Source organism: Talpa occidentalis, unplaced genomic scaffold (genome assembly GCF_014898055.3).
Source record: "Talpa occidentalis isolate TD23 unplaced genomic scaffold, MPIMG_talOcc4v2.1 talOcc4.6, whole genome shotgun sequence".
NCBI lineage: Eukaryota > Metazoa > Chordata > Mammalia > Eulipotyphla > Talpidae > Talpa > Talpa occidentalis.
Window position 1 is genome coordinate 99,071,682 of NW_023604972.1, and position 14,342 is coordinate 99,086,023.

At 34.1% G+C, this 14,342-nt stretch overlaps 1 protein-coding gene across 2 annotated transcripts in view; it reads left to right on the forward strand.

Moving 5' to 3' along the window:
• Nucleotides 1–14,342, forward strand: part of RASA1 (RAS p21 protein activator 1) — a 371,951-nt gene that overhangs the window by 110,869 nt on the left and 246,740 nt on the right. For both annotated transcript variants that reach the window (XM_054688108.1, XM_054688107.1), the window contains exon 2: nucleotides 4,623–4,710. In XM_054688108.1, coding sequence (XP_054544083.1) covers nucleotides 4,649–4,710 — 62 coding nt within the window. In that variant the 5' untranslated portion in view covers nucleotides 4,623–4,648. The remainder of the gene's footprint in view (nucleotides 1–4,622; nucleotides 4,711–14,342) is intronic.

Genomic DNA, 14,342 nt, shown 5'->3' on the forward strand with positions numbered 1-14,342 from the left:
TGCCTAAACCTCTTTGCTATCACAATGGCTACAGAGATGTGTGAATCTTCTCTTTAGCAGCCTGGTCCAGTGATTCCCTTTCCCCAGTCTCCTCTCAGCTGTACCAAGCTTGGAGGCCACAAATCCAGACCAACTGGGTCAGACTCTCCAGAGAGAAATCCATTATACACACAGGTCTCAGTATCACTGACTAAAACAGACTGCTGATGTTGAAGACAGTGACATGGTGATACCATGTTTTCCTTAAACATAAAATGTGAAATCCCCACCAATAGCGCAAGTGAGAAATGTTCTACAGTATGGGATAAAACTTAAGGCAGGAAAAAGATAATTGATATCACATTGAGTTAACATAGCACTGAAATATACCTGGGGGATTTTTCTTCAAAAGATGAAGGTATCATTCTTTATTAACATAAGCACACCCATGAAAGGGTGGACTTAGCCATACTGACCAGTATGTTAGCATGAAATATACAAACTTGTATAGGCGGCTCTTAGACCAAAAATAGACAATTACCACTGGCTTTTCTTATTCACTCTTCCAGTCAAGGAAAACCATTATCCTAACCTCTAAAAGGAAAAATTAATTTTGTTGGCTTCATTGAAACCTTATGTAAATGAAACCATAAAATATATACCCTTACAAGCTACTTTTTGAGTTGCTAGTTTCTTCATATGTTCAAAAGTTGTACCATTTATATTTCCACAAGGGTGTATGAGAGTTCCAGTTTCTCCATGCCCTCACTGATACTTCTTTTTTTTAAATTTTAGACATGTTGGTAACTAGGAAGTATTATGTATCATATCTAGGATTAATCTACCTTCCTCATATAACTAATAGATTTGTAAGCTTACTACCTTAGGGATCTTTATATTCTTGAAGCCTCTTAAAATCATGAGCAATCTGTTTTTTTTTTCTTATTGACTTATTGAGTATTTTAAAATATATTCTTGGCAGAAGTTTTTTGTCATATATATGAATTGTGATTATTTCCTCTCAGTCCATAACTTTCAGCATTTTGGTATCTTTTGATGAATAAGAATTCTTAAATTTAATATAAGCAGTTCTCAATTTTTTTCTTTCATGTTTACAACCCTGTTCCAGCTAAAATTTCTTTGCCTACTTCAAGGTCACAAAAATGCACTTACATATTGCTTTAAAATTCTTGTTTTACTTTGCACATTTATTGAATCAATTCACCTAGAGTAGATTTTTGTATATCAGAAATAGGAGCAAAGGTGCTTTTTTCTTTATAGAGCTATCTATTAAACCCAGCATCACTTATTTAAAAATAGAAAACATTCTTTACCACACATAACTATCAACTTCATATTTTTTCCATAAATCAAGTGAAAAATATATATATAATATGTATATATAATGTGCTCTCCATTTTATTCTATTTGTGATTTTATCTATGCCTTTACATCCATCTTAGTTAAGTATTATAAGCAATTTTTATTTGCATGATATCAATATGTTTAAGAATTCTGTGGTGGATGTGAGCATGTGGGAGGGTTTGTGTATGTGCATGTGTGTATTTGTATGTACGTTTCACTAAGCTATATGGGCTTTATTTTTTAATATGGACTACTAGCTTAACCATGAGCCAATCAAGGTGTCAGGTCACATACTTTTAGCATGGCTAATTGTAAGTATACTTAAGAAGAAGACAGTAACTTTTCACTGTTGGGCTTTCATTTGCAAATATATGATATAATGGATTAATAGTAAGGCTAGCTAGAATCAACTTTTCCCAACACAATGCTAATATTCTTTGCAAAATGAACTTGTTTTCTAGTTAACTGATGAAGATTCAATGACTTCTCCTTTATAACAAATCTAGCCATAACTCTACCAAATGATAAACTATGGTCACATAATTGATTATATTGCTAATTTTGATGAAAAAAATTAACTTGTAACAATGTATGAAATATTACAACCTATTAATGATGTCTTGTTCTGCTTCGTGGCCTGTAAATACTCAAAATGAAATAAGATAAAGTTCATGAGAGTGTTTGCTAAAAAGTCATTCATTCTGAAAGAATGTTCTTTTGTAAGTTAAGAATTAGAAAATTATGGTATTCCCAGGGGTAAGAATGAGTAATGACTATAACACTTCTGTTAGAATGATAAAAATGTTCTAAATTAGATTGTGGTCATGATTATACAATCTGCAAACAAGCTAAACTTCATTGGATTGTACACTTAAAATGACTGAATTTAATAGTGTTTAAATTATATCTCAATATAACCCCTTAAAGGGCACTTCTATCACTCTATAGGACCATCAATTTTTCTGTGGTGTAATATGTGATAGAAACAGTAAATCCCTTCTTAAAACGTTAGACTACTTTTTCATGCACTTGACTTGGGTTTGCTGATCTTCTCATGACTGATCCCACGTCTAGACACTTTTCATCTTATGTGAACTGCTCTGAGTTAGCAGATCTGAGAGAAGCCAACTCATGAAGGGAAGTTCTGGTGACAGGTTACTTGGACTCCCATTCCTGACCAGCTGTCAGGAATTGTGTTTCTATGGGGTCCAATAACACAATTGGAACTATATCTTAATTGTTTAGATAATATGGTCTTGCTCCAGAAACTCTGGAGTGCTACTGTGCAGTTCTACAGAAGCTAACTATCAACTTCATATCGAAGCACCTACCTCAGATGCCTCTCAGATAGGACCCAGCAGGTCACATGGCCCATGTCAAGGCTTCTTACACCTCAGTTTCTATATACTGCAGACTCCTTCTGAACGTTAGGTCCTACTCAAGTCTGACAGTGTTTATCACTCAGGAATTCTAGAACAATATACAATATAAGTTGTATATCTCAAAAAGGCACTTAATGCAAAATTTATTGTTAGGTTGTTGAACACAAAAATTGTGCAGGGACCACCAAAAAAATGAAAAGGGAAAAAATCAGGTATGGTTATATGAATACCAGAAATGGTATTAATTTAAGTATTAAATTTTTTTCAGAAAATTTAGATAGACATATATGTCAAACTATATCAGGTTTGCTGCAAGAAAGGATATGTGTAATAAACCAATTTATACTTTTACTTGGTATAGCCATTGACTAAAAGTTAATGGATATGATAAAAAAGACATAAGGAAAAGAATGTCTGATTGAGGAATATTAGACTCATGGACAGTCAGCTGTGTCCATTAAATAGTAGTTTTCAAGAAGGGCTCTTAACCCCAATATATGCCTGAATATCACATAATTATTTTATCAGTAATGCAAATGTTTTCAGGAATATATTTTGAATTATTTTGTATGGACTACCTTTGGAACAATCGTCCTTTCACAAAGATTAAAGCAGTAATCAGGAAAAGGAAAAACATCAGGTAATAATAACAAATCCAATTTGTGTTAAGTTGGTACCATAAAACAGAATCTAAATATATTGTTTTAAATAAGAAAATAAATGTATTGCGATTGACTTCTCAGGACTGAACAAATCTAGTAGAAAATAAAAACAAGTTATGTCATGAGGAATGTAATAACTCAATAAGCTTTATTTAATATAGAGAATATTTCAGCTTTTGAATAGAGAATGTACACTTTCCTTATATTTACACAATATTTATAAAACAATTATGTAAATCCATAAAGATGAAAGGCTTTGTTCAAAATGTAATATAGAAAGCTTGGAATGGGAATTTATCAGACAGCACTGTGTTATTCTGCCTTCCACAGCAATCACTGCTAACAGATTAAGATCCCAGTGGCTAGAGAGAAGGAAGAACCTTAGTAAGGCACAAAAACTTAAAAATGTGTTTCTGTACTCTGCAAGCTGCTGCCAGCTAAATTGGAGGTGAGACCAGGGGAGGGTGCTTATTAGTAATGAATGTGGCATATCTTAGAAGCTGATCTGTACTTTACCAGTTCATCTATAAATTCAGAGTTGACAACCTCACCAGTATCATAAGTTCTATGTGGCATGAAAGTCAACGTAATGAGACCAGTGAAAGTGGTGTCCTTAAGAAAATGAATAACCTCTCAACTGCTTGGACCCTTCTGTAATTCCAGAGATTTGCAGGAGAGTGCATTGAAACTGTAGAAAGGAGTTTAAAAATTGACTGAGGAAGAGTAAAATCAGCATTGTCTGCAGGGATATCTGGTGTGAAAAAATATATATTGAGTCAAAGAATGAGTAATAGACCTCCTAGCTGGGAATTACTGGATTTTATGGTATGGTGGGGAAACATAATTGAGGAACAGTGTTAAGCAATTAACATGGGTTATCTCATTTGTTTAACCCAGCAGTTCTATGAGGATGATTATTATTAACCCCATTTTACATTGAGGGAACTGAGCTACAGGGATTATTCTCCCTGGGTCACACAAAGTATAACGAAGCCAGATGTCTGGTCCAACACTCCAACACTCCAGCCCAAGAACCCACACACTTCAGCAGCACATCAACTGCAAGATCAGCATCAAATAGGAATTATCTTAGTTAAAAACTGAAACAAAAAGCAGAAATTTAAACTAAGAGTTTGGATTTTTGGGTTTTTGGTCAAATGTGAAGTATGAAATCAGGCTTACTAGGATTGTATAGTGACTTCTTCATTTGTGGTCTTTTTTTTTTCTGCTCCAGTATTCCTGAGAAAGCCCCTCATCCTCATGTTATCTAGAGGACTGCCACAGATCCAAACATCAGCCTGGCATTTCAGGCAAGATAAAAGGTAAGAACGAAAGGTGAAAAGAGGGGCCTCCCTGGTGGCACAAGGGGTTAAACAGCACTGTGAAGCTGCCCACAGCCTCTGCAGCATGAGTTCAATCCCCAGACAGCCAGGGAGGTACCCACATGGTGCAGTAGACCTCTCCTGTCTCACCCTCTGCCCCTCAGCAATGTATTTTAGTCAGTCTGTCTGTCTTCTTCCCCACTCTGTCTCTGGTGAATCCTCTCATCCCCCGAACCTCTGGCCTGTACCCCAGTTCTTGTATGCATAAATAGGTGGATCTTTGGGTGGAAAAAAGGTGAAAAGAGCTGTGGGTCATGGGAGTCAAGCTCTTTAATGAGCTCAGTGATTTTTTTTCATACCTTTCATTGGCTAAATTTTTTTCACATGAACACCTCGAATTGCTAGAGCCACTGGGATTTATAATAGGGCACACTGCTACCTTAGATAAAATTAGGATTCTGTTAGTAGTAGCAAATAATGAATATTAGATGAGTAACCAGCAGTTTCTATCATAAATGTCATCAGTAGAATAGAATTCAAACTGCAATAAACCAAGGAGTGATATTTAAAGTAATTATATAATTAGATTTTTCTTTACTTTTATTTAAAAACTGCTAAAATGTTTAATTGAAACATGTACAAATGTGCATTCTTTTGCCAATGTTTTGGTCTAGAGCTACAACTTTCCTTCAAGTATGTTTCCAATGAATATAATTCTGTAATATTTTCTTGTATTTTTCACACCCATAACACAGTATCTTGCTCTCCCCATTTCCTTACCAAATAAAAAAATTATGATCAGGGTGCTAGTTCAACAGCTTCAAGCACTCTCCGGCAAATCTCTGGAATTACAGAGGGGTGCAGCAGTTGAGGAGTTATTCCTTTTGTTATGGACACCTCTTCCACCTGATTGCATTTCTCTGACTTTCTTGCCATGTGGAAGTAATGACAGTGGCAATGTAACTATGATTATAACTTTCATTAATTGATTCCCATTTTTTCTTTTGTAGTTATTTTTCCCATTTTTCTGTCTTTTTTTCAAAAATAATTTTTGTGAAAATGATCTATTTTTGTGCACATGTCTCTTGATTCATAAATTATTTCACTAAATGGCATTCCAACAGCAAATGAAGCTATCATATGATTTATGACACAACTCCACTGTGGCTATCAGAAAGTAGGCATAGAGAAGTATTCTGTTCAGAATTGAGAGAGTAGAGTTAGTTATGCTTGTACACATTATTTATTTCCCAATCATTCTTTAAACTGACTGAAGAGAAAACAGATTCAATTTTCCAGTGATTTATATGTACTGGACTCTAAATTTTCTTCCTTTACCCCTTTGCTATATGATTTAGTGACTCTCATCAACTGTGAACTAAATATAATGCTCGTCATCAAGGTGCCTTAATGCACATGCACAGGAGAACACCTGGACAGGATTCAATTATTGGCACGGAACCAAGCCATCCAGTGTATCCAAAGCATGTGCTACTAAGTGGGTGTCTAACCTCTGTCTGAGATTATTATTTGTAAGCTAGAATTATAGTGTATGGATTTAAATCCATAACCTTCAATCATTGGGCGTTTAGTATTAAGTAAAGAAGCATAGTTTTTATACTATATAAAAAAAGACTACATCTCCCCAATCTGTAGGAGAAATTACCTAAGCAAGATGAGAAAAAATAGAAATGAGAAACTGCAGAGCCAAGGCTTCCACTTATGATAATAATTCTGAAAATGCAACACTACACTGCTGTCTTTAACAAACTTTAGTCCAACAACATTCAATTGGTATTAATAAAACTATTTTGAAGTTCATGCATTAAATATGTTACTACATGAAGAGGCAATTTAACTGGGGATAAAATCTGGATACAGCACACTCTCTATGGCAGAAAAAGAAGATTGGGTGTTTCTTGTGGAGGGAGGGTAACAGCATATTCTGGGGCATGGACCTAACACACAACAAACTGATATAAATTGTCAAAGCTGTTATCAATCTGAAAAGACCATTTAGCAATCTAGAATATTAATCATAGCCCTTACATTTTGAATGAAAGAGTAAGCAGTCTACAACATTTTAATGGTTAAATGAGTGATTTAAGGAAATAATAAATCCCTACTTGTTCTATTGAACAGTTGATACAATATTCAAGCTATTTTATACTCTGTTATATATAAGTACTTCTCATTTGGTATTCATATTGTTTAAAACTATAAAGGAAGTATTCATAGAATAGGCATAGAATTCTCATAGAATCTACGAGATCGTGGCCAGTGTATATTATAGATACTCAGTTCATAAAGGTTTCCATTCATTTTTGAAGATTTTTTTCTCCTTTGAAAAAAGGGGGCAGGAAGAGCAGTTCAAAATCTACCCTATTTTTGGGCACAATACAGGGACTTAATGCTCTGATGTTGCCATCTTGAAATTCTTCCAAAAATAGTTAACAAGATGCCCCACATTTCTGTTGTGCATGTGCCACCACAAATTTGTAACTTGCCTTGATAGAGATTGTCTACTGATTAGGGTACTGTCTATGCTTTTGTTTGTCACCAGGATATAAATGAGCATAAGTCATTGTTCTCAATTGTTCTATTAGTTCACATTCCCCATTGATGTTCTTGCTCTAATTTCACCCACATCTTGCTTCTTGGTCCTCTTCCTATTGAAAAAAGCATCAAAATGTCACAGATATAGCACCTCTAAATGATAAGCAAATGATATAAAATTGCCTTAGTATTATTGTATAATTAATATAAATTTTACTGAAGTTTATGAATGATTTATAGTTAATTTATAATATCAATAATTTAATTGTGATTAATATTTATGCAAATTTACAATGCATTTTGTAGGAAGACCAATATTTCTTTAAAACCTAGAAAAGATGCAGTAAGAATAATATGATAAAGCATTAATTTTTCCATAAAGAAAAAAATTCACATTTATTGCATTGCCATTTTACTAGAAGAGTTCTAGCAATGTTTAAATGTCACGAAAATGTATGAGTACTCTTTAACAAATGTTGTGACCACTTATTAAAAAATTTAATCTTTTAAGGAGTACTATATGATTGATTTCTTCATATGAGAAAGTGTTTCAGTATAATACAGTTTCAAACACTTTTTGAATATTTATTGTTTTTGGTTAAAATATTTTGCCTTTTAACCTTCTTCAAATCCAGAAAGAATGATAATAATTAAGGGAACCCCAGTCACAGTTGCAGGAAACCTTAATCTCCAAAAAAGAGGTTTCTCATTAGAGCTATAATAGCATTTGCTTCGTGCCAACCACTCTTCTAAAAGTTTCATTCAACCCTCTAATTGGAGAAATACAATCTTACATATGAGGAAACTGAGTCACAAAGAGATTAAGTTAATTTGTCTAAAACCACACAGTTGGTAGAGAAAAATGGGATTTTCAGACCAGAAAGTCTGTCCCCAGCTTCTGTGCTCTTCAGCAATGTCTTACAACCTCACATTTTACCTTTTGGTTTTAGAATTCTCACCTTTAAGATGTAAATATTTTGAAATGGAGCTAGCCTGGGATCATTATTTTTTATAAATAAGAAGGAAAAAATTATGAGAGCCAGCTTGAAAATAAACAGACCTAAGCAGGGAAGAAGGAAAGTTGGTTGTAGGCCTTCTCCCTGCCTACCATCATCAGGCCAGAGCTGGAGACTTATAATTTGTTGTCTCCACTTGCAAAAAGCTTCCGTATGTCCAACCCAATGCAAAGGGGTTCATCTCTGTCAGGATTTTTATCAAAGAAAAAAAAGTGGAAGCAAACAGAAAGCTGCTGAAATAGAAACAGCAACCAAAACAGAAGGCAAATAATCAGTTAACTAAGTAATTGCATTTCCATTAGTGAACCCCATGTATCATCCAGCATTTATCATTGGCATCAGTAAAATAATATGCAGGTCAAGGTTTCAAATCCCTCAAAGTGGAAATTTGCTAGAAGTCCAAACACTTGTTCAGTTCATCAAAAATATTTATTTAGCACCTTCTTTGCATTAGATACCCATATGTAAGTTTGGCTACAACAGTGAATTCAACAAAGATTCTCAGCCTGATGGAATTTAGATACTAGCCACCAGGAAATTGGACTTTAATTGCTTAACATGGAAATCATTTCATATTTTCAAAATTTTCCTTTCTATGAAAGTAAAATGATCTAGCGTCCATACATGATTTTAAATATTAATTAAATGCATAAATGTTATAAAAGGAGAAGCACATCATTTGCACTATAATCTTATAAAATCACAAGGTCATAAAATTCAGTAACAATTTAATCACAGTTTTGTGTAGCAATGATATTTAGGCTATCCTACATAAAGCAAATTGAAAAATAAAGGCAATTTCTCCAAATGCATGAAGATTTTAATATCTTGATAATTGAGCTCATTTTCACTGGATAAAAAATATTCAGTGATATATATTTGGCAAGGAAAGGGGATATGACAGTAAGGAAAAGAAGAGGGAGGTTCTATGCTTGCTTATGTCTCCTCAATCTTCAGCATTCAGTGATCTATAATTTTTTAAGTCCACTGCATTTATGTTTAAATGCTTTGACTTCTCATTCTAAAACATTCCACTGTCGGGCCTCCCTGGTGGCACAAGGGGTTATGACGCAACCTATGAAGCTCTCCTCAACCACTGCTGCATGAGTTCGATCCTCTGCCAGCAGGGAGCTACCCACATGGCACAGCAGACCTCTCCTGCCTCACCTGCTGCTCCCCTCAGCAGTGTACTTTGGTCAATCTGCCTGTTCTGTTCCCCACTCTGTCTCTGGTGAATCCTCACCTTCCACACCTCTGGCCTGTACCCCAGTTCTTGTATACATAAAAAAACTTTAAATAAATATATAAATAAATAAATAAAACATTCCACCATTATTTAACCTAACACTGTTATGCATATTGAAAACTCACATTGGTGGATAATTCTAACCTTTTGTAGTATTTAATCTGTAAGCTAATGAATAAGTAAATGAGAAAGTCAAATCCAACAATATTTTTTTCTAAGCTTTAAAATGTTTATAAAAGGTAATACAATAGGTTCTAATATATAAAGCAATTAATAGAATAAAGCATTTACCATTTCTGACCTTAGTAATACAACATTTTTAACAGTTGAAATAGATGACCAATGATAAAGACATAAAAAGATATAGCAGTTTATAAAATAGCCTGTGAAGAGGCCAGAATTTTAAGAATTTCTTAGTAAACAGTGCCACCCTGTGGTGTTTCATTCTGAAATAAATTTCAGGGTTAATTGTACAATTGAACATTGCATTTAATAATATAAAACAACGAAATATATTTTTCTTACAATTAACATTCTAAAAATATGGGTAATATTTAAATGAATATATAAATATTCACTAAATGAATTTTATATATTTTATTTTTGTTCACTAAATATTTTTGTGTACATTTTATGACAGTTTCACTTAATTTCATGTAAAATAATTGTTCTTTAAATCTAAATATATGTCACTGAAAAACAAAAACCTAATTGAAAAATTGAAACCCTAATGAACAAATATATAAGCTAGATTTTTAAAGAATTGGTTTCAATTTGATATATATAAAGATTATGAATATAGTAAAAGTATATTTTTCTTCAACTAATATATCGTGCTTTAGAAAAATATGTTTAGTGTAGATTCACTTTTTTTCCTTTTTTATACTTCAAGGTTCACTAAGGTTTTGTAATTTTAATGAAATTAACAAGCAAACTAGCAAGAAACTTGGAAAGGTTTATAATGTTTGTCCTCATCTTCACAGAAGAAAAAAGAAAATAATTATGAATACCTCCAGAAAAGTTAAAGCACGATTTACTACTTATATTTTGAAAATTCTTATTGGTAAAATTCCTTCTTATACCCTGCCCAACTCTGTCATTTGCTCAATAAAGAGATTCCCTCTGAATTTATCCTCAGTGAAAATCAGAAAGTGATTCTCTAACATCTTTTTTTTTTGTCATTTTATTTTATTTTATTTATTTATTTTTAAATAATAAATTTTATTTTTGTATTCCCCATACAATTGCAACCCCCCCATTCTGACCCCAATCCCTCCTCTCCCACCCCCCACCCCCCAAAAAGTGTCTCTGGTTCATAGTTTTTTGTTGATTTTGATTTTCACTTTCTTATAGTTATTCATTTTCCCGGTCCCTTATTTAAGTTTTCTAGATTCCTGCTATGAGTGAGACCATCCAGTATTCTTCTTTTTCTTTCTGGCTTATTTCTCTGAGCATGATCCCTTCCAGCGCCATCCATGTTGCTGCAAATTGCATGTGTTTATCTTTTTTGAATTCTGAGTAATATTCCATGGTATATATGTACCACATCTTCTTGATCCAATCATCTATTTTTGGCATTTGGGCTCTTTCCAAAGCTTAGCTATTGTAAACAGTGCTGCTATAAACATAGGGGTGCAGGTGCTCTTTGGAATTGATGTTTCTGTATCCTTTGGGTAAATACCTAGGAGTGGAAATGCTGGATCATATGGAAGCTCTATGTTTAGTAGGTCCAAAAATCTCCACACAGCTCTCCATAGTGGTTGGACCAGTTTGCACTCCCACCAACAGTGCAGAAGAGTTCCTTTTTCTCCACACCCTCGCCAACATTTGTTGTTGCTAGTTTTTTTAATATGTGCCATTCTCACTGGTGTAAGATGGTATCTCATGGTAGTTTTGATTGGCATTTCCCTGATTACAAGTGATGTTGAACATTTTTTCATATGCCTGTTGGCCATTTGCATTTCCTCTTCAGAGAAGTTTCTTTTTAGCTCTTCTGCCCATTTTTTGACTGGATTATTTTCTTTGTTGTGTTGAGTCTCATCAGCTCTTGGCAGATTTTTGTGATCAGTCCTTTATCATTAGTGTTGTGTGCAAAAATGTTCTCCCAGTTGGTGGGGTTTCTCTTTGTTTTTGTTATTGTCTCTTTTGCTGTGCAGAAGCTCTTCAATTTGATGTAGTCCCAGCTGTTTATCTTTGCCTTCACTATCACTACTTTGGGTGATGTGTCTGTAAAGATGTCTTTGATGTGCATATCACGTAGCGTTTCGCCTATATTTCCTTTTCTGTATTTTATGGTTTCAGGTCTTATGTCTAGTTCTTTAATCCATTTTGAGTTGATTTTTGTGTATGGTGTGAGGTAGTGGTCAAGCTTCATTCTTTTGCATGTAGTGACCCAGTTTTCCCAGCACCATTTATTGAACAAACTTTCTTTGCTCCAATGCATAGTCTTTGCTCCTTTGTCAAAGATTAGTTGACCATAAATCTGTGGGTTTATTTCTGGATTTTCTATTCGATTCCATTGGTCTGTGTGACTGTTCTGGTTCCAATACCATGCAGTTTTGATGATTATGGCTTTGCAATACAGTTTGAAGTCTGGGAGTGTGATGCCTCCATTCCCTTCCTTTTTTTTCAGGAGAGCTTTGGCTATTTGGGGTTTTTGGTGATTCTATATGAATTTCATCAATAATTGTTCTATTTCTTAGAAGAATGACATTGAAATTTTGATTGGAATAGCATTGAATCTGTATATTGCTTTTGGTAGGATGGCCATTTTAATAATGTTTATTCTTCCAATCCATGAGCAGGGGATGTCTTTCCATTTCTTTGTGTCTTCTTCTATTTCTTTTAACAGTGTTTTATAGTTTTCTTTGTATAGGTCCTTTACCTCTTTTGTTAGATTTATTCCGAAATATTTGATTTTTTGTTTCGATAATAAAGGGGATTTTTTTTTAATTTCTTCTTCTTCAGATTTATTGTTTGTGTATAGGAAGGCTACTGACTTTTGCATGTTGATTTTGTATCCTGCCACTTTACTGAACTGATTGATGAGTTGAATTAGTTTTTCTGTGGAGTTTTTGGGGTTCTCTATATATATTGTCATATCATCTGCAAATAGTGATAGTATGACTTCTTCTTTTCCTATTTGGATTCCTTGTATGTCTTTCTCTTGTCTTATTGCTCTGGCTAGGACTTCCAGTATTATATTGAAAAGCAGTGGTGAGAGTGGACATCCTTTCTTGTTCCAGATCTTAATGGAATTGCTTTCAGCTTTTCACCATTGAGAATGATACTGGCTGCTGGCTTGTCATATATGGCCTTTATGATGTTGAGGTATGTTCCTTGTATCCCCAGAATTTCAAGGGCTTTTAACATGAATGGGTGTTGCACTTTGTCGAAATCTTTCTCAGCATCTATTGATAGTATCATATGGTTTTTATTTTTCTTTTTGTTGATGTGTTGGATAACATTGATTGATTTTCAGATGTTGAACCCTCCTTGTGTCCCTGGAATGAATCCTACTTGGTTGTGGTGAATTATCTTATGGATACATTGTTGGATTCTGATAGCTAAAATTTTATTGAGGATTTTTGCATCAGTGTTCATTAGGGAGATTGGCCTGTATTTTTCCTTTTTTGTGTTGTCCTTGTTCGGTTTTGGTGTTAGTGTAATGTTGGCTTCATACAACGTGTTTGGTATTGTCCCTTCCTTGTCAATTTTTTGGAAGAGTTTGTGAAGGATAGGCACTAATTCGTCTCTGAATGTTTGGTAGAATTCATTTGTAAATCCATCAGGTCCTGGGCTTTTGTTTTTGGGGAGGTTTTTGATTACCATTTCAATTTTGCTAATTGTAATTGGTCTGTTTAGGTGTTCTACTTCTTCTTTATCTAGCTTTGGATGATTGTAGAGTTGTAGGAATTTGTCCATCTCCTCTAGATTGTTGAACTTCTTTCCATATAACTGTTCATAGTAGTTACTGATTATTCTTTTTATTTCTGCTGTGTCCGTTGTGATTTCTCCTCTTTCATTTATGATCCTGTTTATTTGTGCTTTCTCCCTTTTTTCCTTTGTGAGCCTGGCTAGGGTTTGTCTATTTTATTGATTTTTTTCAAAGAACCAGCTCTTGGTTTCATTGATCTTTTGGATTTTTTTTTAGTTTCAAGTTCATTTATTTCTGCTTTGGTTTTTATTATTTCTTTTCTTCTACTGGTTTTGGGGTTTTTTTGTTGTTCTTTTTCTAGATCTTTGAGCTTCGAGATTACGTTGTTTCTTTGAGTTCTTTCTTGTTTCTTGATGTGAACTTCTATTGCTATATATTTTCCTCTTATTACTGCTTTTGCTGCATCCCATACATTTAGGATATTGGTGTCCTCCTTGTCATTCAATTCAAAGAATTTTTTAATTTCTTCTTTGATCTCCTCATTAGTCCAGTGGTCTTCCAGTAGTGTGGTTTTTAATCTCCATGAGGTAGGAAAGTTCCTTGCCTTCTTTTTATGGTTTATTTCTAGTTTGATGCCTTCATGGTCAGAAAAGATGGTTGGTATGATTTCAATCTTGGTGTATCTGTTGATGTTTGTCTTGTGCCCCAGTATGTGATCAATCCTGGAGAATGATCTTTGTGCGCTTGATAAAAATGTGTACTCCGTTTTTTTGGGGTTTAGTGTTCTATAGATGTCTGTTAAGTCCAAATGCTCTAGGTCCTTATTTAGAGCTTTAGTTTCTTATTTTTTGTCTTGTTGATCTATCCATTGTTGATAGTGGTGTGTGGAAGTCTCCTACTACGTATGTGTTTTCTCTGATGTCTGTTTTCAGAGAGG